General features: G+C 45.0%; 2 protein-coding genes across 2 annotated transcripts; one reads left to right on the top strand and one right to left on the bottom strand.

Annotated features, from left to right (window-relative positions):
• Positions 1-2,330: 2,330 nt before the first annotated feature.
• LOC115108921 (glycine cleavage system H protein, mitochondrial-like) lies at positions 2,331-4,180 on the top strand. The gene is made up of 5 exons (XM_029633477.2): positions 2,331-2,528; positions 2,693-2,772; positions 2,927-2,990; positions 3,111-3,242; positions 3,397-4,180. The coding sequence occupies exons 1-5, from the start codon at positions 2,333-2,335 to the stop codon at positions 3,492-3,494; spliced, it is 570 nt and encodes a 189-aa protein (XP_029489337.2). The 5' UTR covers positions 2,331-2,332; the 3' UTR covers positions 3,495-4,180.
• Positions 4,181-7,724: 3,544 nt separating this feature from the next.
• LOC115109466 (deoxyribodipyrimidine photo-lyase-like) lies at positions 7,725-12,856 on the bottom strand. Its single transcript, XM_029634378.2, has 10 exons — positions 12,375-12,856; positions 11,272-12,010; positions 10,866-11,177; positions 10,601-10,773; positions 10,438-10,522; positions 10,121-10,353; positions 9,829-10,023; positions 8,936-9,161; positions 8,518-8,693; positions 7,725-8,336 (listed from the first exon to the last, which is right to left on the bottom strand). Exons 1-10 carry the CDS (start codon positions 12,597-12,599, stop codon positions 7,983-7,985), a joined length of 2,718 nt encoding a protein of 905 aa, XP_029490238.2. The 5' UTR covers positions 12,600-12,856; the 3' UTR covers positions 7,725-7,982.
• Between the last annotated feature and the right edge of the window lie 8,604 nt (positions 12,857-21,460).

Genomic DNA, 21,460 nt, shown 5'->3' on the forward strand with positions numbered 1-21,460 from the left:
ATGCCCTGTAGGGGAGAGTGGGGTAAATTGAGCCAAAAGGGTAAATTTAGGAAACCATAAACAAAATTAATAATTTGACCAAATATTTAGGAAGAGGTCATCATTTCCTCAGTCTCTATTAGCTTCAATATGAGGCCCTAAACCTAGCATGAAAGTGCATCCTTATAGCTGTTTGGGCAAATATAGTCCAAGTGTAAATTGGGTAAGTTGAGCCAATGGCAAATTGAGCAAATTGAAGTGTTTTCTTCCCAGGGGTAACACAAGGCATTATGGCTGGGATATGAGGTAACATCAGGGCCTGGCCTATGTTAAAAGTGTTGTTGTTTTTTTTAAAGGTGTTTTGTTAGGTGTTAAACCTGTCACACCGGTGTTAAAAGATTAAAATGATTAAAAGACAAAAAATATATATAGTGTTTGGGAAATAAAGATAGACGTGGTTTTAAAAAGGTAGTGGTAATATTTCATTCAGTACAGAACTGTGTAGGCGGCTTAACTTACCCTGTAGTTCTTGAAAACCCTATGCGGCATTCTGCTTTCTCGCTACAGGTCTCAGCTGTTAGCGTCGCCCACGACTGCCTCATGTGAACTACAATCCCGACGCTGTGTTTTAACGTTTAGAAACATAAATAATCATCGCTTGCGATGCAGCTTTTGAAACATATGGCCCATATCTTTCATCCGGAGAAATAATCATTCAAATAAAAAAGATACCCTTACTGTAGCAGTTTTTGCACAGACCCATTCAACTATGGGTGCCTCCATCTAAGGAAACTACACTTCCCAAGTTACACTTACACACAGGTGTTCAGAGCAAGCTAGTTAAGTAATTAGCACAGGTGGTCGTCTGTTTTCCATAAACAAGCACTGTAACATGGAGATATGGCTGTTTTGAAACACTAACCCTATCAAGGTGTGTATCAATTTAACCTTATTTTCTTTAATGCTGATATGTAAGATAAGGTGCTTCCAAAACTGCACTGCAAGCGATACATGTTAATATTCATACAGAGCGTCAGGGATCTCGAACAAAACTCCCCCCTATAGTAGATGTCTTCATCCAATGACTAACATTGTATGTAGTAGATCCCCACAGTGGAGGTATGATAATACCCATAAAACCTAGCAGTCAAACAAGGAAATGGTTCCAATTGTTTTTCCACCATTCATTTTTCCATAGGGGATTTTAGAAACACAAAAAATAAGGGCTGTGTTTCATGTAGGCTTACACTGGCATGACGTTTTTATAACCATAGAAGTCTCTATCGGACAAGGTGACTTTCATCAATATATTTGGCTCTATTCACTCTTAGATTTGAAAATGCTAATTAGCATCAAAGTACACATCCAAAACTACAAATCCCTGCAAGCTCCTGCAAGTCATTTCTAGCTGACACGTTTGTTAACAGGTATTGTGTCCATATAAACTTGCACAAGAAAGTTAACACAATTGTCCATTTAAAGAAATGTAGCCAATTTATTCACTACTACATTTAGTTAGTTAATACAGAGATTCTTACCTTTGCCTCGATTCGGCAGTCTCGTCCAGATCATCATGGCATTTGTAGCTCTTTGTGATAGCCGCATTAGCAGCTAGTTAGTCTTTCATTTGGGGGGGGGGGGGGGGGGGGTGTTAAATACCAGTGAATATATTGATAAAAGTCACCTTGTCCTAGAGAGATTTACACCGTTATCAAAAAGTCACACCAGGGTAAGCCTTTATCCAAAATCCCCTATGGGAAAAACAATTGGAACCATTTTACTGTTTGACCACTAGGTTTTATGGGTATTATGACTCATACTGTGGTAGTTAGTATAATGGAACTGAGAGTCACGATTAGGGCTAAACTTACCCTATACCCGGGGCAAGTTGTGCCAAGAGACCACTTTTTTTGGGACAAGCTATGTTTTCAAATCTGTTGTTTACATGGATTTGGATTATTTTCAGGGATACACAACATTGTTAAATATATATAGATATCTTTGTTAGTAAGAATACTATATTTCCCTTGACGGAGTCATGCTGAATGTAAAAATTGGCTTGGCTTACCCCACTATCACCTAATTACGCTACAATATTTGTATGTGACCAATAACATTTTATTTGGTAGCCTGAAGCCTCTCTATTCGAATCAACAACTTTGTATTTTCTATTCCCATTGTCCATATTGAAAAAAATAAATGAATATGTTATTCTCTCGATGTATGCCTATCTGTATTCCACATGTCAAAAATGCATGTTTGTTTTACATAAAACATGCCACAAGGCTATTTGTAACTCTAACGTTGCATAACGTTGTGCCTGCTGAACGCGCCCCTAGTGGCGTCTGAGATGATGACGTCTAAAAAAGGCGACAGTCACTGCAGTCGTCAAAACGCGACGATAATGGCTACATGTGTGATGCAACGTTGCTTGTCTTCCAATTTTACCTCTGCCTTGCTCTACCGTTTGGCACAGCTACCTCCCTCTGGGCTGGTATCCAGGGCATACTTACTACGGACTTTGTCCACTACCACCCGACTCTCATCAGGTAACGTTACTTGGCTTGTGGACCTCGTAACGCAGGTGGTTCATAGCAAGAACGCATAGCACGACCGTAACGTAGCTAGTTAAGCGTGTAGTTATAACTGTTTTTCGGTTTGTGTCTACGTTTGTGTACTCGAACTAATTTTACTTTTCTCCTGAATTCCGCAGCTCTTAAATTCACAGACAAACACGAATGGATACGAGTAGAGGGAGAGATAGGAACGGTTGGCATCAGCAAATTTGCTCAGGTGAGTTGTTCTCACGAGCCTATGCTCCCACTGGTTCGTATGAGCCGCATTGGGACCTGTGGTCTTAACTACCCAATGTTAGCGTGTGTTGTGGCACACGGATCATGAAGTGACACATTTGGTTAATTTCTCATTATTTAAATATGTCATGCAGGAGGCTCTAGGAGATGTGGTGTACTGTGGACTACCAGAGGTTGGCACGCAGCTGGCGCAGACTGGTAAGGAGCAATTACTACCATACAGACTTGTGAGGAGGCTAACGCTGGTCCTCTAGGGTTATACTAGTCACCCTTCCCCAAGACCTGTTCATGACCTGACCCATCGCTGTCATTTTTTAGATGAGTTTGGAGCATTGGAGAGTGTGAAGGCAGCTAGTGAGTTGTACTCTCCTCTAACCGGGGAAGTCACAGTGGTCAACACACTCCTTGCAGACAACCCCGGCCTTGTCAACAAGTCCTGCTACAAAGACGGTGAGCATACATACACACTACACCTGCAGACATGCATGCATACTCTAGTCTACACGTGCACACACACATCAGTGACTATTTTAAGGAAAGAAAGAATATTCAAACAGGGCCGATGTCTAGGCTAACCTCTGACATGTAACCCCTGCTGGGACAGGTTGGCTGATGAAGATGACCATTGCCAACCCTAAGGAGCTAGATGCTCTGATGGATGAGAAGGCTTATGAGAGATACATCCGATCCATAGAGGACTAGCACAGCCTAGCCCCAACCCTTATCACCCCCTCACCTGCCTGTCAATCACTAGTAGAGGAAGTGCACCAGTTGTGCCATGACACTACACCGGGGAACCAACAGATGCCGGAGAGACTGCAGAGCTCATCCGTATTGACCTGCCAGTGTTATTGTGCTCTGAATGTTAAGAGTCTTTGTTGTACTGGTAATGACTGACTTAATGGAGATGCTGAGGACAAGTGTCTTACACCTGTGACATGTACAGTATGTGGATGAGTGATACTGTACGACTCCTGATGCAACCTATGGAAGAATCTCAAGTCTTTTCCTTGATTCCTTGTGTCTGCTCTCTGCCTCCTTAATAAAACAAATCAGAGGGTTTCACTCTGTTTTGAGGAATTGAGGAAAAGGCTTTTAAGATTCATCCTCAATCTCTCCTCTGGCGTTCAAGGCCTGCCCCGAGCACAGGGTATGAGGAACTTAAGATTGTGAATACTCTGAAAAATAGTCCTCAATTTCACTCTATCAAATACAGCTGTATTACAGCTGGATCAGTCCGTGTGCTAAGGGAGTAGAGTGAAGGGACTAACAATAAAGCACTTTGAATCTAGTGCAGGCTGGTTTCTACTGTATGTTGCGCCTCTGCATGTACTGGCACTATCGAGAGGAGACTTAAAAATAAAACGTACACGTGTGTTTACTTTGAATGTATTAGTACTGTATCTTTTCAACTTTACCCCCCCCTTCAGCCTCCATTACAGAATGTTATTATAAATAGCTTTGGTAAATGACTCATTTAAATACATTTGTGTAAACAGCAGTTTGTTCCTGTTACAGCATAACCCATAATGTGGTTCCTGACATGTTGCAGCATGATTGCATGACCTGCAACATGCACCCATTTTGAAACAGTTTTGTAACTACCAAGGTAGTCTTTGGCATTTTCTCATTTGGTAAAAATCCATCCTCCACCTTCTGTGACCCGGGCCTTTTCTCAATTAGGTTTGCTTATCTCCTGCGTCCTCGCTTCCATCCTCGCCTCTTTTTTTTTATTTAAGTCAGAAGTAATCGAGGAGAGGTGTCTGGAAAAATGTGCTTGTATGAAATGAGAAGCTTCTCCACTCGCACGCCATTAGGCAAATTGTTTACAGAAGTGGATCCCAAAATGTGTAAAGTGATAAGTTGTGTAAGACATTTTATAGATAAAAGGATAAGTAGCATATAGTTTTTAAATGAGTGCATTCTTTCCTCCTCTGACAATACATTATCCGATTGAAAGGGGGACTGCCAGATATCAAAACTCTTCCGAGGTAGGATACACTTGTGCTTCCTCACCAACAGGTGGCTATCGAGGTGGGAAGGACAGTCTTCCAATGGACTTTTTCCCAAACGTGAAAAAGACACTAAACTGATAAGATGTCAATTTGTTAGTAGGTGAATGGAAGTGTCCTCCTCTCCTCTATAGTCACCTTTCATCCTCCCTAAGTTAGTGAATAAAACGGCTTTCGCAAACTCCACCAACCCTGATGTCCTAGCCGTGTCTGAATCCTGGCTTAGGAGGGCCACCAAAAATTGACATTTCCATCCCCAACTACAACATATTCTGCCAAAGGGGGTGGAGTTGCAATCTACTGCAGAGCGGGACTGCAGAGTTCAATCATGCTATCCAGGTCTGTGCCCAAGCAGTTCGAGCTTCTACTTTTAAAAATGTACCTTTCCAGAAATGAGTCTCTCACTGTTGCTGCTTGTTTATAGACCCCCCCTCAGCCCCCAGCTGTGCCCTGGACACCATATGTGAAGTGATTGCCCCCATCTATCTTCAGAGTTCGTACTGTTAGGTGACCTAAACTGGGATATGATTAATAACCTGGCTGTTTTACAATCTAAAATGCCCTCAATCTCACACAAATGATCAAGGAACCTACCAGGTACATCCCTAAATCCGCAAACAAGGGCACCCTCATAGGTATTATCCTGACCAACCTGCCCTCTAAATACACCTGTCTTCAACCAGAATCTCAGCGATCACTGCCTCATTGCCTGCGTCCGTAATGGGTCCGCGGTTAAAAGACCACCCATCACTGTCAAACGCTCCGCCTTTCTAATCGACCTGGCCCGGGTATCCTGGAAGGATATTGACCTAATCCCGTCAGTAGAGGATGCACGGTGATTCTTTAAAAGTAGAAGTGAAAATAGATATAGCCCTTGGTTCACTCCAGACCTGAGTGACCTTGACCAGCACAAAAACATCCTGTGGCATACTGCATTAGCATCGAATAACACCCGCAATATGCAACTTTTCAGGGAAGTTAGAACCAATATACACAGGCAGTTAGGAAAGCTAAGGCTAGCTTTTTCAAACAGAAATTTGCATCCTGTAGCACAAACTAAAAAAAGCACTGGGACACTAAAGTCCATGGAGAATAAGAGCACCTCCTCTCAGCTGCCCACTGCACTGAGGCTAAGAAACACTGTCACCACGGATAAATCTACGATAATTGAGAATTTTAATAAGCATTTTTCTACGGCTGGCCATGCTTTCCACCTGGCTACCCCTACCCCGGTCAACAGCTCTGCACCCCTTCCCACAGCAACTTGCCCAAGCCTCCCCATTTCTCCTTCACCCAAATCCAGATAGCTGATGTTCTGAAAGAGCTGCAAATCAGCTGGACCGGACAATCTGGACCCTTTTTCTAAAATGATCCACCGCACCCCGTATTACTAGCCTGTTCAACCTCTCTTTCGTATCGTCTGAGATCCCTAAAGATTGGAAAGCTGCCTCAGTCATACCCCACTGCAAAGGGGGAGACACTCTAGACCCAAACTGTTATAGACCTATATCCATCCTGCCCAATCTTTTCTAAAATCTTTGAAGCCAAGTTAACAAACAGATCACCGACCATTTCGAATCCCACCGTACCTTCTCCGCTAGGCAATCTGGTTTCCGTGCTGGTCATGGGTGCACCTCAGCCATGCTCAAGGTCCTAAACAATTTCATAACTGCCATTGATAAAAGACGATACTGTGCAGCCGTCTTCATCGATCTGGCCAAGGCTTTCGACTCTGTCAATGACCACATTCTTATCGGCAGACTCAACATCCTTGGATTCTCAAATGACTGCCTCGTCTGGTTCACCAACTACTACTCAGAGTTCAGTGTGTCAAATCTGGTTAGACTGTAAACTCTCCTTCCATACTCACATTAGCCATCTCCAATCCAAAATTAAATCTTGAATTGGCTTCCTATTTCGCAACAAAGCCTCCTTCACTCATGCTGCCAAACACCCTCGTAAAACTGACTATCCTACCGATCCTTGACTTCGGCGATGTCATTTACAAAATCGCCTCCAACACTCTACTCAGCAAATTGAATGCAGTCTATCACAGTGCCATCCGTGTTGTCACCAAAGCCCCATATACTACCCACCACTGCGACCTGTATGCCCCCGTTGGGTGGCCCTCGCTTCATATCCCACTGGCTCCAGGTAATCTATGTCTTTGCTAGGCAAAGCCCTGCCTTATCTCGGCTCACTGGTCACCATAGCAACACCAATCCATAGCACACGCTCCAGCAGGTATATTTCACTGGTCAATGCCCAAAGCCAACTCCTCCTTTAGCCGTCTTTCTTTCCAGTTCTCTGCTGCTAATGACTGGAACGAATTGCAAACATCACTGAAACTGGAGTCATATCTCCCTCACTAACTTTAAGCATCAGCTGCCAGAGCAGCTTACTGATCATTGCACCTGTACATAGCCCACCCAACTACCTCATTCCCAGTTATTTATTTGCACCCCAGTATCTCTACTTGCACATTCATCTTCTGCACATCTATTACTCCAGTGTTTAATTGCTATATTAATTATTTCACCACTATGGCCTATTTATTGCCTTACCTCCCTTATCCTACCTCATTTACACACACTGTATGTATACTTTTTCTATTGTATTATTGACTGTATGTTTGTTTATTCAATGTGTAACTCTGTTGTTGTTTGTGTCGCACTGCTTTGCTTTATCGAGGCCAGGTCGCAGTTATAAATGAGAACTTGTTCTCAACCAACCTACCTGGTTTAATAAAGGTGAAATAAAAAATAATCGGGGTTAGTCATGTATCCTACTGGAGTTTTTAAATCTGCCACACCCCAGTTGAATCAGCTTTTGTTTTGTCGGAGCAGAAAAGCATGCATACGTTTAAAAATGGTAAGTAGCATATTGTTTATCAAGAAAATGTCTTGCACAACTAACTTAATTCATTTTGATCACTTTACACATTTATTTTTTGTGATCCACTGTAAACAATTTGCCTGATGACACGTGAATGAAGGAGAGACAATTGATACAAGCACGTTTTAGTCCACGTTCCCTCACTTCCCTGCGTCTCCTTGATTTACCTTTGACCATTTTCAAAAGTAGGTGAGGAAGGACGCAGAAGTTAAGCAAATCAATTGAGGAAAGGCCATTGGGCACCACAGTGGCTCTATCGAACCTTTAGCCCCTGCCCTTATGGTCATCTGTGAGAAGTAGCCACTCTCCCAGGCACTGTGGAGAACCTGTCCTTGGCAGCGGGGGTCCTCTTTCCCCTTCGTTCAACTGCAAGGGGGCGTGGAAGTCCCTCCATCCTCCTCTGGTCTTGCTCCTGTCTTTCCCTCCTCTCTGCTCCCTCGTTTATCACGCTGGCTGTGAAGTCTGTCTGGTTCAGGAAGGCGATGGTCTCATTCCGCCTGCGGCTCACGTAGCCCTTCAGAACGGCGTTATAGGGGTTAGAGGCAGCGTCCGTGTCTGGATCATCTGATTGGTGCTTGAACTCCATACGGGTGATAACAGGCAGGAGGAACTGCCCACCTGTGTTGACCATACCTCCCTGACAAAGGGAGAGAAGCTGTCACTCACTCAATTTAGTTCACAGTGTGACATTTGTATATAAAAATATTGTCTCAAGGCATACAAAAGCTATGTGGCCAAAGAATGAAATCAAACAGGAAAGACAGTACTGAGGACCACTCATGAGACATAATATGATTAGAAGCAGTGAGTTGACGTACACCCATGGCCTCCGAGACCAGGCGGGGGGGCAGGGGGACCAGGTCGCACCCCGAGGAGGGGTCCACGTACTCCCCAAAACGCCGCCTCACCAATGCCACGTCCTGCAAAGACTGGCTCCTCCTCTCCTCCAGATCTGTCACCACACGCTCTGGGTAGGACTGGCCTAGGACTACACCTAGAGGGAGAGTGCTGAGGTTTAGCTAAAGTGTAGATGGATAAGGGGAGTTAAACACCAACAAGTCTATACATGAGAGTTGGGTTAGTGGTAAAAGCTACAGTATGGCTATTGTAAGGTTATGGTAACTCAACAGTTTGATAAGGGTAAGGCTATGGTATTATTATTACAATAATGTTAGGGAAAATTCTGGAAGTTTAAGTTAAGATTAGGAGGATAAGGCTGGTTCTGTTGTCTCTCACCGGCACGGCGCAGCATGGAGGCTGGGCACTTCCAGGGTTTGTGTATGAGGTCATCAGGCAGCACCGCCAGCTCAGAGCACCACTTCCTGACATAGCTTCCGTAAGGGTCACAGGTCATGGCTGCGTCAACAGGGTGCATGACAAAGTTCCAGTGGTCCAGACCACACATGCCTCCATTCTGCCACATCATGGCATCTATGGCCACGTCAGCATCCACAAGGGTGTCCTACACACACACAGTCCAATGTTATTATCAAATAAAATGTTATTTGTCACATGCTTTTGTAAACAACAGGTGTAGACTAACTATGAAATACTTGCTTAAAGGTCCTTTTCCAACAATGCAGAGTTAAAGACAAAGTAAAAAATAAATAATAGAAATAGATTTCCCAGCTCCGAGTTCCCAGTTGTTTTGAACGAAGCATTAAAAAAGATGGATTTAACAAGTGACATCAATAAGGGATCATAGCTTTCACCTGGGTTCACCTGGTCAGTCTATGTCATGGAAAGAGCAGGTGTTCTTAATGTTTTGTACACTCAGTGTATATAATCCATGTTCTCGTTCAACTACGATTTTGAGAAACATAGGATATTACAGTTTTTCAGTTCCTGTTGATAGAATAGTCTCGAATGAAGCTCATCCAGTTTGTTCTCTAGTGACTGCACATTCGCCAATAGAACAGAGGGCAATGTACGTCTATTTGCTGCCTAACTTATTTTTGTCAGGATGCCGCTTCCTCTTTCGATTCCCAGGGACTAGAGGCCTGGTCCCGAGTAAGCTGAACATCCAGAGCTGCCGACTCGTTGCAGTAGACATTTTCATTAAACAGACAAATCTCTATAGTCTGGTGTGTATGTCTGTGTGTGTGTGACCGTGTGTGTGTGAGTCTCACCTGGAACCAGCGATATCCCTCCTGCCATGGTAAATGGAGGTAAGCTATGAGGAAAGAAGCCACTACGTGTCTCATATAGTTGTTCATCCATCCAGTCAGCCACAGCTGTCTCATTGCAGCGTCTACTAGAGGATAACCTGTCCTGCCCTTCTGCCATGCCTTCAGATGACCCCTCTCATTGCTCCACCGAAGGGCCTGATTGGACAGAAACCAAGAAGAGAGTGAGTGTCCCGCTTTCATTGGATACAAACTAGGAAGAGAGTGCTAGAGCTAGTGTTAACCCTGTCCTTGCCTTGTATGGTGGTCTGAGTGATTCCCAGGGCAGGTCTGGGAACAATGTTAGCTGCCAGTAGGCCAGGTCCCTCCAGGCCAGTTTTCGTATGAACTTGGGGGATCGGCAGCGCGCCCCTTTAGTGTCCCACAGCAGCCAGCGAGCACTCAGCTGGCCAAAGTGCAGGTAAGGAGACAGACAGCTGGTGTTGGGGGCATCCGCACGCCCTGATTCCTTCTCATATCTGTACACACCTGGAATATGTACACACACATAACATATCTATTCTGTAGGGCGGTTTAATTCTGAGTAGAGAAAGGGAAATGTGTGTGTCTCACCATCATTTAGAAAGGCCTCTAGACGTGACTGAGCCCCCTCCTCACTAAAGTCCCATGAACTCCTGATGTTAGCCGCCCAGTCAATCTGGAACAGACACTCACATTAACATACAACCAACAATAACCCAGACCCCCATGTGCTTCAGTCCAAGGGGTTACTGACCGTGGTTCCATCCTTCCTGCAGGGCATTCGTGCCAGTCCTAGCCCCTCCAGAGGGCAGCCTCTGGGCCAGACAGAGGGTGAGGGGAGCGATATGGGGGGGTCCAGGGGAACCCCTAACCCTGGGCCAGGGTTCATCTGACAGCAACTCATGAAGTGGGATACAGAACCAATACCTGAGGGAGGGAAAGTGTGTGAGAGAGTTACTGCTGTGTCATATTAAATGTTAATAACAGTAGTAGTGGTTGTAACAGTAGTATTACCATACCTCTGAGTCCCACCCCCTCAGTAGTAACAGTATAAGGGTCTCTGAGACAGTAGGAGTGGACCATGTTAACCTCCACCCTGTCTTTCTGCAGCGCTGACACCACTACCTGGTCCCGCTCTCTCAGCCACGGCTCATAGAGGGCGCTAGCCAGCACCGTCTGAGCCCCCGTCTCTCTCACCAGACTCCTCAGGGCGAGCAGCGAAGAACCAATTCCCTCTCTCTCCTTATCCGGCCGAAGGAAAACAAGATGGCTGCCGATGTGTTCCAGAGCAGAGCTGAGACAGGACAGGGCCTGGTGCAGCCAGAATTTACCTGGTATGAGACAGAGAAGGATTAGACACAGATCAGGAGACACAGAAGCCGAGGTAAAGAAATAATGACATAATATGTATATGTTTATACTTACAGGCCCCTCCCATAGCCACGGTTACCCCGGGACCCTCCTCCTCCTCTGGGCACCAGATAAAGACGGGGATGACCGGCCCTCCAGCCTCCAACGAGCCAATCACAGCTGGGTTGTCATGGAGACGCAGGTCCCTGCGGAACCACAGCAGCACAGGGGGTGGAGCTGAGGGGCATCGAGGCACACCTACCACCTGCTGGCCATACCCCTTCCTCCGCTGACGTCTGTTCTTTGAGCGCTTTGGCTTCTCAGATTGGTCCACTTTGCACTCCACCACAGTGACGTCATCTTTGGTTTGGTTGAGATTGGATGTCAAAGTGGCAATAGAGGCACACACATCCTGAGTGACGTTAGACCACTTTATGTCTGTCTGTTTCTGGGTCTGGGTTGGGCCTCTCTGTCTCTCTGTCTGAGGAGAGCTGCCATGTCCAGATGATCTTCTGGGTGATGTGGAGTCTTGGTGTTGAGCCTGAGTCTGTCTCCTTCCTCCTACTGCTGCTAGCTGGGCGTAGCTCGCACCCGTGGGCAGAGGGGCTGGCAGAGGCTGGCTGGAGCTACCATTAGGAAAAACTGACTGACTCTGAATGGAGCTATTCTGGGGTCTGTAAGTTGTCGTAGCCTGGGTGTCTGTTTGACCCTGGAGTTTAGGGTCTGGGAAGAGGGGCTTGGTATTGGTCTGCTGTTGCCCTTTGACCTCTAATAGGGACAGAGCCAGAGCCACTGCCAACTCATCATCCTCATCCTGTAACAGACGGTTATGGTCATATATACAGCTTTAGTCATATATACAGATTTACAATGTTAGAGGTTCAAAATAGTGAACCTCTAACATTGTAATTACCTTCTTGACAAATACAACTCTGCTGGAAAATCCAGCTGTACCAGCTCAAGCCAGTGAACAGCTCAAAATCCGATCTGGTCTAAACTGGATTTTCCAGTAGGGTAGGTTAAGCCTACAACACTAACAAAACACACACAACTATCAAACTAACAAATGTCATTGTGTTGAGACAGAGTATCTATAATACTTTTAGAATATGACTGGACTATATATATATACACACATACATACATACACACACATACATCCAAGCAAACAGCCGTACCTTGGAGAAGTATTCCAAATAGATGGAGGTGAGGGTGGTGTGAAGCCTGTTGTGATCGGTGGCTAGGAGCTGGATGAGCGGCAAGAAATGTGTCCGTGTATCGTTGTGTCCCAGTACAGACACACACAGACAGAAGAAGCCCTCAGCGTTCTCTCTCCCCACAAGCAACTCTCTCAGCATCTGACGAACCTGGGACATGGGGTCCTCACCACCCGATACAGGCATGGTCTATTGCTGGTGATGAAAAGCAATAAAACTGAGAGGAGTTCCCTACTGAAACTGTCAGTCTCTCTTAAAATTCCAAATACCCCCAAAAAATCTAGATTAGGTCGTAATCATCCATGAGAAGACAATGTTAAAGGTTGTTGATTTCTTTTGCATTTTTCGATAGTTTTCAATTAGTGGTGATAGTGGGACAGAGAGGATCGAGTATCCTGCAACGTGAATGAGTTACTCAACAGCTGATAGCCAGTTACACAAACTCAATCCCACGCTGTTTTGTAATTACATCGGATGTGATGCAATGTAACATTGTGACCAGTAGAGGGCACCCAAGTCTACAATATTACAGTCATTAGTCTCACTTCCTACGCTCACAGTGCTCCTGAGAAACACTCACAGCTTCCCTCTCCACACTAAAGACAAATAAAATCATCATCCCTCTCCCACCAAGTGTCTTTTATACCCTTAATTTATTCTCTTGATACTCATGCTATACAAGAGAGAGGGAGATCAATAGTGTTTAGACAAAGTATGTAGTCTCTAAGTGTGTGATCAATAGAGAACAGTGAGATTAGCTGGCTTCTTCTCTCTGTCTCTCACTAACAGACAGATCAGTGAATGGACCAATCTGCCATAAGCCTAAACACATCTGTCTGCCGTCACATACTATCAATAAAGATCTGTTTTGAATGTATACCTAAGAGATCAAAGAGAGAAAAATATGTGACAGGAGAAGAGATGAGGGCTCTCCAGAGGGTGGTGTGGTCAGCCCAACGCATCATCAGGGCACACTGCCTGCCTTCCAGGACATCTACAGCACCCGGTGTCACAGGAAGGCCAAGAAGATCATCAAGGACCTCAGCAACCCGAGCCATGACTGATAAACAGCTTTTATATCCAGGCCATCAGACTGTTTATCCATCACCACTAGCTGGCCTCCTCCCAGTACCTTGCCCTGAACCTTAGTCAGTGTTACTAGCCGGCCACCTTCCGGTACTCTAGGCTGAGCCTTAGTGACTGCTGCCCTATGTACATAGAGACATTGGTCCCTTTATTCATGGTTACATACTGTTTTATCCACTTTATATGGATATACTGTATTCTAGTCCTGGCTCATCCTATACAACTACTGCTGTACACACCTATTCTATTCATATACTGTCCATACTCCCTATACACACCAAAAAAAGCATTTCGAAAGCATTCCACAGGGATGCTTACCACAGTTGTGTCAAGTTGGCTGGGTGTCCTTTGGGTGATTGGCCACTCTTGATACACACAGGAAATTGTGGAGCGTGAAAAACCCAGCAGCATTGCAGTTCATGACACAAACCGGTGAACCTGGAACCCACTACATACCCCATTTCGAAGGCACAAAATATTTTGTCTTGCCGATTCACCCTCTGAATGGCACACATAGACAATTCATGTGTCGATTGTCTCAAGGCTTAAAAATCATTCTTTAACCTGTCTCCTCCCCTTCATCTATACTGACATCAATAAGGGATCATAGCTCTCACCTGGTCAGTCTATGTCATGGAAAGAGCAGGTGTTCATAAACAGTACCAAACAAAAGTTTGGAGACACCTACTCATTCAATGGTTTTCTTTATTTGTACTATTTTCTACATTGTAACATTGTAGAATAATAGTGAAGACATCAAAACTATGAAATAACACAAGGAATCATGTAGTAACCAAAAAAGTGTTAAACAAATCAAAATATATTTTATATTTGCCTTGATGACAGCTTTGCACACTGGGCATTCTCTCAACCAGCTTCACCTGGAATGCTTTTCCAACAGTCTTGAAGGAGTTCCCACATATGCTGAGCACTTGTTGTCTACTTTTCCTTCACTCTGCAGTCCAACTCATCCCAAACCATCTCAATTGGGTTGAGATCGGGTCATATGATGCAGCACTCCATTACACTCCTTCCTGGTCAAATAGGGTCATTGTCCTGTTGAAAAACAAATGATAATCCCACTAAGCGCGAACCAGGTGGGATGGTGTATCACTGCAGAATGCTGTGGTAGCCATGCTGGTTAAGTGTGCCTTGAATTCTAAATAAATCACCAGCAAAGCACCATCACACCACCTTCATGTTTCCCGGTGGGAAACACACATGCGGAGATCATCCGTTCACATACTCTGCGTCTCACAAAGACAGTGGATGGAACCAAAAATATCAAATTTGCACTCATCAGACAAAAGAACAGATTTCCACCGGTCAAATGACCATTGCTTGTGTTTCTTGGCCCAAGCAAGTCTCTTCTTCTTATTGGTGTCCTTAAGTCGTGGTTTCTTTGCAGCTATTCAACCATGAAGGCCTGATTCACACAGTCTCACACAGTCTCCTCTGAACAGTTGATGTCGAGATGTGTCTGTTACTTGAACTCTGTGAAACATTTATTTGGGCTGCAATTTCTGAGGCTGGTAACTAATGAACGTATCCTCTGCAACAGAGGTAACTCTGAGTCTTCCTTTCCTGTGGCGGTCCTCATGAGAGCCAGTTTCATCATAGCACTCAATGCTTTTTGCAACTGCACTTTTCTGCATAGACTGACCTTCATGTCTTAAAGTAATGATAGACTGTTGTTTCGCTTTGCTTATTTAAGCTGTTCTTGCCATAATATGGACTTGGTATTTTACCAAATAGGGCTATCTTCTGTATACCACCCATACCTTGTCACAACACAACTGATTGGCTCAAACGCATTAAGAAGGAAATAAATTCCACAAATTAACTTTTAACAAGGCACACCTGTTAATTGAGATGCATTCCAGGTGACATCCTCATGAAGCTGGTTGAGAGAATGCCAATAGTGTGCAAAGCTGTCATCAAGGAAAAGGGTGACTACTTCAAAGAATCTCAAATATAAAATATATTTTGATTTATTTAACACTTATTTGGTTACTACATGATTCCATATGTGTTATTTCATAGTTTTGATGTCTTCACTATTATTCTCAAAATGTAGAACAAAGTCAAAATAAAGAAAAACACTTGCATGACTAGGTGTGTCCAAACTTTTGGACACACCTACTCTGACATTGCTCTCTCTGATATTTCTTCATTTCTTTTTACTTTCTTTTTACTTTTTTGAATATATGTGCATTGTTTTGTATTGCTAGGTATTATTACTGCACGGTTGGAACTAGAAACGCAAGCATTTTGCTGAACCATCTGCAAATCTGTGCACGTGACCAATAAACTTTGATTTGATTTGAGCAAAAGACAGCGAAGGGAGAGAGAGAGAAAGAGTAAAGGAGCAGACAATAGTGTTACTCTGTAGTCTGTATTTGTCCTGCATACAAGGCACGTGGCCACAGGTCTGTCTCCTTAACACACACACATGCAGACTCCTGTATAACCAAAACATCTCCAGGAGAATGAATGGAAAGAGATTCAAAACTCAATTGAGGAGAAACATAACGGAATAGATATATGCAACTCATAAATCATTCTCTCTCTCACACACACACACACACACATTCCCTCTCTCTCTCCTTCCTTCTCCCCCCCTCTCCTCTCGCTCTCCTTCCTTCTCCCTCTCTCCCACTCTCCTCTCTCTCCCCTTCCTTCTCCCTCTCTCTCCCCCTCTCCTTCCTTCCTTCTCCCTCTCTCTCCCCCTCTCCTCTCTCCTTCCTTCTCCCTCTCTCTCCCCCTCTCCTCTCTCCTTCCTTCTCCCTCTCTCATCTCTCTCCTCTGTTTTACCACGGTGGTCAATCGCTCATTTGAAGCATTGAGTGAGTCAGCTAGTGGAGAGAAGGAGGACAGTGAGAGGCTGAGGGGTTAATAAAGGTTAGTCGAAACAGGGAGACCACGTCACTTCATTGGCAGGTATCACAGAAGAAATCTAGCTGTGATGTGTGCTTGATGGGACCACCTAGCCCTATAGCAATCGCATAGCCCCACACTGACATCTACATGAATAGCAGAACATGAACATATATACTCAGAAACACACAGTGGAGGTTGGGTAGATAATTCAGTGTTCATATTCCAGTGCCTGATCAAACACTCAGTTGTTGGTTTTGTGAACCACTGCAGGGATGTTTAGAGAGCAGAAATGGAGAGAGAGCAGAGAAGAAATTAGAATAGAGGCGAGGAGAACAGAACAGAACAGAAAGGTTGGAGATGAGAGACCATCCCCTTCTGGATGCTTTGAGAGAAGGAATGCGTGGTGGTGAAGAGAAAGAGGATAGTAGAGGAAAAGGGAATGAAGGAAGATAGTATTGAGGCTTGAGAAAATGAAAAGGAGGTGTGTGTGATAAAATGGAGGATAGATAAAAGGATAGAGAAAGAATGGAGGACGAAGGAAAGGAGAGATAAGAGGTGTGTCATAGTGGAAGATAGAACAGAAGACAGGACAATTCCTCCCCCCAGCCCTCTTCAATAAAAAAAAGTAAAAAGTAAAGTAGAACAAAAACACACAAGATGGTGTAGCAGTCAGACATCTTTGTCGTTGTCCTGTCGTGTCCCTTGTATGTATCTTTTTATATATTTTCTTTGCATATATTTTAAAAATATTTCCCTAAACCTCAACTTCTAAATACTCTCCTGTAACCCGCCTCACCCAATGTGGCGTGGATCTGTTTTTTCTAAAGTATTTCTATTTACTTCGGATCTGGAATTGCCTCACCTGAAGCTAGACAGCCAACTAGCTAACAACTATCAGTCAGCAAACCACTGCTAGCGGTCATCGGCTAACCTTTAGCTCGGAAAGCTCTCGCCAGTTCGTACAACATGACTCAAACCAGAGCATAACGGACCAATTTTTGTCTCCATATCCCCAGATTCCTACCGCAAACTCTGAACCTTTTCATCTGGATCTTCGCAACTAGCTAACCGCAATCCCAGGTGACTACTCCTGGCTAGCGTTTCCATTCCGGAGCAAGCAGCAATTAGCCTGAAGCTAGCCCGGCTAGGGTACCTGGGCTACCACCGAAGCCCACTCCTGGGCTACAATATCCGGACCCCTTCTACTGCCAGTACGGGGCACGGAACCCCGCCGATCCTCTACAACTGGAATGCCGACACAATCTGCCCGAGGATTCCAACAGGCCCCTCAGGGGCGACGTCCGCTGAAGGCCCATTTGCTAACCTCGGCCTGCTAGCTACCTAGAGCTACTTGGAACCCTACTAATCCATGACTGGTCTATCGACGTCACCGCACGAGGAGGCAAAAACAGACTTACCTCCATCGCGATGTCCCACAAACGCCCTCCTGCTAGCTTGCTAGCCCCGGTCTGCTAACTGCTAGCTTGTTTATCCCCGGCCTACTAACTGCTAGCTTGTTAGCCCCGGCCTGCTAACTGTCTTAATCGCCATTCCCCCAGCCAGCCCAACCACTCACTGGACCAATATGATCACTTGGCTACGCATGCTTCTCTTTAATATCAATATGCCTCATCCATTACTGTCCTGGTTAGTGATTACTGTCTTATTTCACTGTAGAGCCTCTAGCCCTGCTCAATATGCCTTAACCAACCATGTTGTTCCACCTCCTACATATGCGATGACATCACCTGGTTTAAACGTCTCTAGAGACTATATCTCTCTCATCATTACTCAATGCATTAGCATCGAATAGCCCCCGTGATATGCAACTTTTCAGGGAAGTTAGGAACAAATATACACAGGCAGTTAGGAAAGCTAAGGCTAGCTTTTTCAAACAGAAATTTGCATCCTGTAGTACAAACTCAAAAAGGTTCTGGGACACTGTAAAGTCCACGGAGAATAAGAGCACCTCCTCCCAGCTGCCCACTGCTCTGAGGCTAGGAAACACTGTTACCACTGATAAATCCACTATAATTGAGAATTTAAATAAGCATTTCTCTACGGCTACCCCTACCCCGGTCAACTGCCCGGCACCCTCCAAGCCCCCACCATTTCTCCTTCACCCAAATCCAGATAGCTGATGTTCTGAAAGAGCTGCAAAATCTGGACCCCTACAAATCAGCCGGGCTAGAAAATCTGGAACCTCTCTGTCTAAAATTATCTGCCGAAATTGCTGCCCCCCCTATTACTAGCCTGTTCAACCTCTCTTTCGTATCGTCTGAGATTCCTAAAGACTGGAAAGCTGCTGCGGTCATCCCCCTCTTCAAAGGGGGTGACACTCTAGACCCAAACTTCTACAGACCTATATCTACCCTGTCTTTCTAAACAGATTACTGACCATTTCGAATCTCACCATACCTTCTCCGCTATGCAATCTGGTTTCAGAACTGGTCATGGGTGCACTTCAGCCACGCTTCTAAACGATATTATAACCGCCATCAATAAGAGACATTACTGTGCTGCCGTATTCATCGACCTGGCCAAGGCTTTCGACTCTGTCAATCAACACATTCTTATTAGCAGACTCGACAGCCTTGGTTTCTCAAATGATTGCCTCGCCTGGTTTACCAACAACTTCTCTAATAGAGTTCAGTGTGTCAAATCGGAGGGCCTGTTGTCCGGACCTCTGGCAGTCTCTATGGGGGTTACCACAGGGTTCAATTCTCGGGCCGACTCTCTTCTCTGTATACATCAATGATGTCGCTCTTGCTGCTGGTGATTCTCTGATCCACCTCTATGCAGACAACACCATTCTGTATACTTCTGGCCCCTCTTTGGACACTGTGTTAACTAACCTCCAGACGAACTTCAATGCAATACAACTCTCCTTCCCTGGCCTCCAACTGCTCTTACATGCAAGTAAAACTAAATGGATATTCTTCAATCGATCACTGCCCGCCCGCCCGTCCAGCATCACTACTCTGGACGGCTCTGACTTAGAATACGTGGACAACTACAAATACCTAGGTGTCTGGTTAGACTGTAAACTCTCCTTCCAGACTCACATTAAGCATCTCCAATCAAAAATTAAATCTAGAATCGGCTTCCTATATCGCAACAAAGCATCCTTCACTCATGCCGCCAAACTTACCCTAGTAAAACTGACTATCCTACCGATCCTCGACTTCGGCGACGTCATCTATAAAATAGCCTCCAACACTCTACTCAACAAATTGGATGCAGTCTATCACAGTGCCAACCCGTTTTGTCACCAAAGCCCCATACACTACCCACCACTGCGACCTGTACGTTCTCGTTGGTTGGCCCTCGCTTCATACTCGTCGCCAAACCCACTGGCTACAGGTTATCTACAAGTCTCTGCTAGGTAAAGCCCCGCCTTATCTCAGCTCACTGGTCACCATAGCAGCACCCACCCGTAGCACACGCTCCAGCAGGTATATCTCACTGGTCACCCCCAAAGCCAATTCCTCCTTTGGTCGCCTGTCCTTCCAGTTCTCTGCTGCCAATGACTGGAATGAATTGCAAAAATCACTGACGCTGGAGACTCATATCTTCCTCACTAGCTTTAAGCACCAGCTGTCAGAGCAGCTCACATATCACTGCACCTGTACATAGCCCATCTATCTACCTCATCCCCATACTGTATTCATTTATTTATCTTGCCCCTTTGCACCCCAGTATCTCTACTTGCACATTCATCTTCTGCACATCTACCATTTCAGTGTTTAATTCCTATATTGTAATTACTTCGCCACCATGGCCTATTTATTGCCTTAACTCCCTTATCTTACCTCATTTGCACTCACTGTATATAGACTTTTTGTAAAAAAAAATTCTACTGTATTATTGACTCTATGTTTTGTTTATTCCATGTGTAACTTTGTGTTGTTGTACAGGTATGTGTCTAATTGCTATGCTTTATCTTGGCCAGGTCGCAGTTGCAAATGAGAACTTGTTCTCAACTAGCCTACCTGGTTAAATAAAGGTGGAAAAAAAGAAGAAATAGAAATAAGAAAAACACGAGAAAGTAAGTAAGCTATATACAGGGTCAGTTCCAGGGTCAGTGCCAATAACATATTTACAATGTGCAGGGATACTGGAGTGGTAGGGGTGTGTGTCTGTGTATGTGTGTGTGTAATCTGGGATTCCTTTCCTGGATTCCTGGTGCGTGTGTTAATTGTGTGATATGAGTTATGTATACCCCAGAGAAAGGGACCTAATCAAACTAACTTCAGGGCTTCAGCTGAACTCAACACACAGGGCGCTTTGGAGAGAGAGACAGAGAGTGAGAGAGTGAAAGACAGAGACAGAGTAAGAGACACAGACAGAGAGAGATAGGGAGGGAGGGAGAAGGAAAGAGAGAGGAGAGGGGGAGAGAGAGGGAGAAGGAAGGAGAGAGAGAGAGGGGGAGAGAGAGGGAGAAGGAAGGAGAGAGGAGAGGGGGAGAGAGAGGGAGAAGGAAGGAGAGAGGAGAGGGGGAGAGAGAGGGAGAAGGAAGGAGAGAGGAGAGGGGGAGAGATAGGGAGGGAAAGAAGGCAGTGAAGAGAGGAGCTGTGAATGAGGTTGGCACGGTGCCATCCACTCAGAGCTAGTTCCCACACACTGGGATGGGGAGGGTGGTGGAGAGCGAGAGGGGGAAAGGAACAGGAACAGAGTCTTCCACACTGATACACCAGTGCCCACAGACAAACAAGATACTCAGATGCCAGGTTGTCATTGCAAATAAGATTTATTTTTGCAATTGACTTATCTGGGTAAAATAATAAATAAAGAGGAGATGAAGAGAGAAGGAAGAGCCCTTAAGACCCCTGGAGGGGAGCCGAAACAGGACGACTAGATTTATGAGGATGAGGAGAGGATGGAGAAAAATAAGGGTGATGATGGAGGGATGAAAAGGAGGACAATGAAGAGCATAGGCGGTTTGAGAGGTACATCAATGGCAGCTGGCTTTCAGAAGACAGGCATCATACCAACAATGAAGTGTCCACTCCCTCCATCCTTCTCTCTTCCCATCTCTCCCTTAGCCAGAAAGTGGACACCATGCCAGCCAGCTGCCGTGG

Source organism: Oncorhynchus nerka, linkage group LG25, assembly GCF_034236695.1.
Source record: "Oncorhynchus nerka isolate Pitt River linkage group LG25, Oner_Uvic_2.0, whole genome shotgun sequence".
Classification (NCBI taxonomy): Eukaryota; Metazoa; Chordata; class Actinopteri; order Salmoniformes; family Salmonidae; genus Oncorhynchus; species Oncorhynchus nerka.

Bases quoted from the DNA above. Each gene is read 5' to 3' on its own strand.
- LOC115109466 (XM_029634378.2), bottom strand. From the start codon at position 12,599: ATGCCTGTATCGGGTGGTGAGGACCCCATGTCCCAGGTTCGTCAGATG. The intron at 10,523-10,600 runs GTCAGTAACCCC...TGTCTGTTCCAG, and splicing joins GCAGGAAGGATGGAACCACG to ATTGACTGGGCGGCTAACAT. The intron at 8,337-8,517 runs GTACGTCAACTC...TCCCTTTGTCAG, and splicing joins TGGTCTCGGAGGCCATGGGT to GGAGGTATGGTCAACACAGG.
- LOC115108921 (XM_029633477.2), top strand. From the start codon at position 2,333: ATGACGTCTAAAAAAGGCGACAGTCACTGCAGTCGTCAAAACGCGACG. The intron at 2,773-2,926 runs GTGAGTTGTTCT...TATGTCATGCAG, and splicing joins GCATCAGCAAATTTGCTCAG to GAGGCTCTAGGAGATGTGGT. The intron at 2,991-3,110 runs GTAAGGAGCAAT...GTCATTTTTTAG, and splicing joins CACGCAGCTGGCGCAGACTG to ATGAGTTTGGAGCATTGGAG.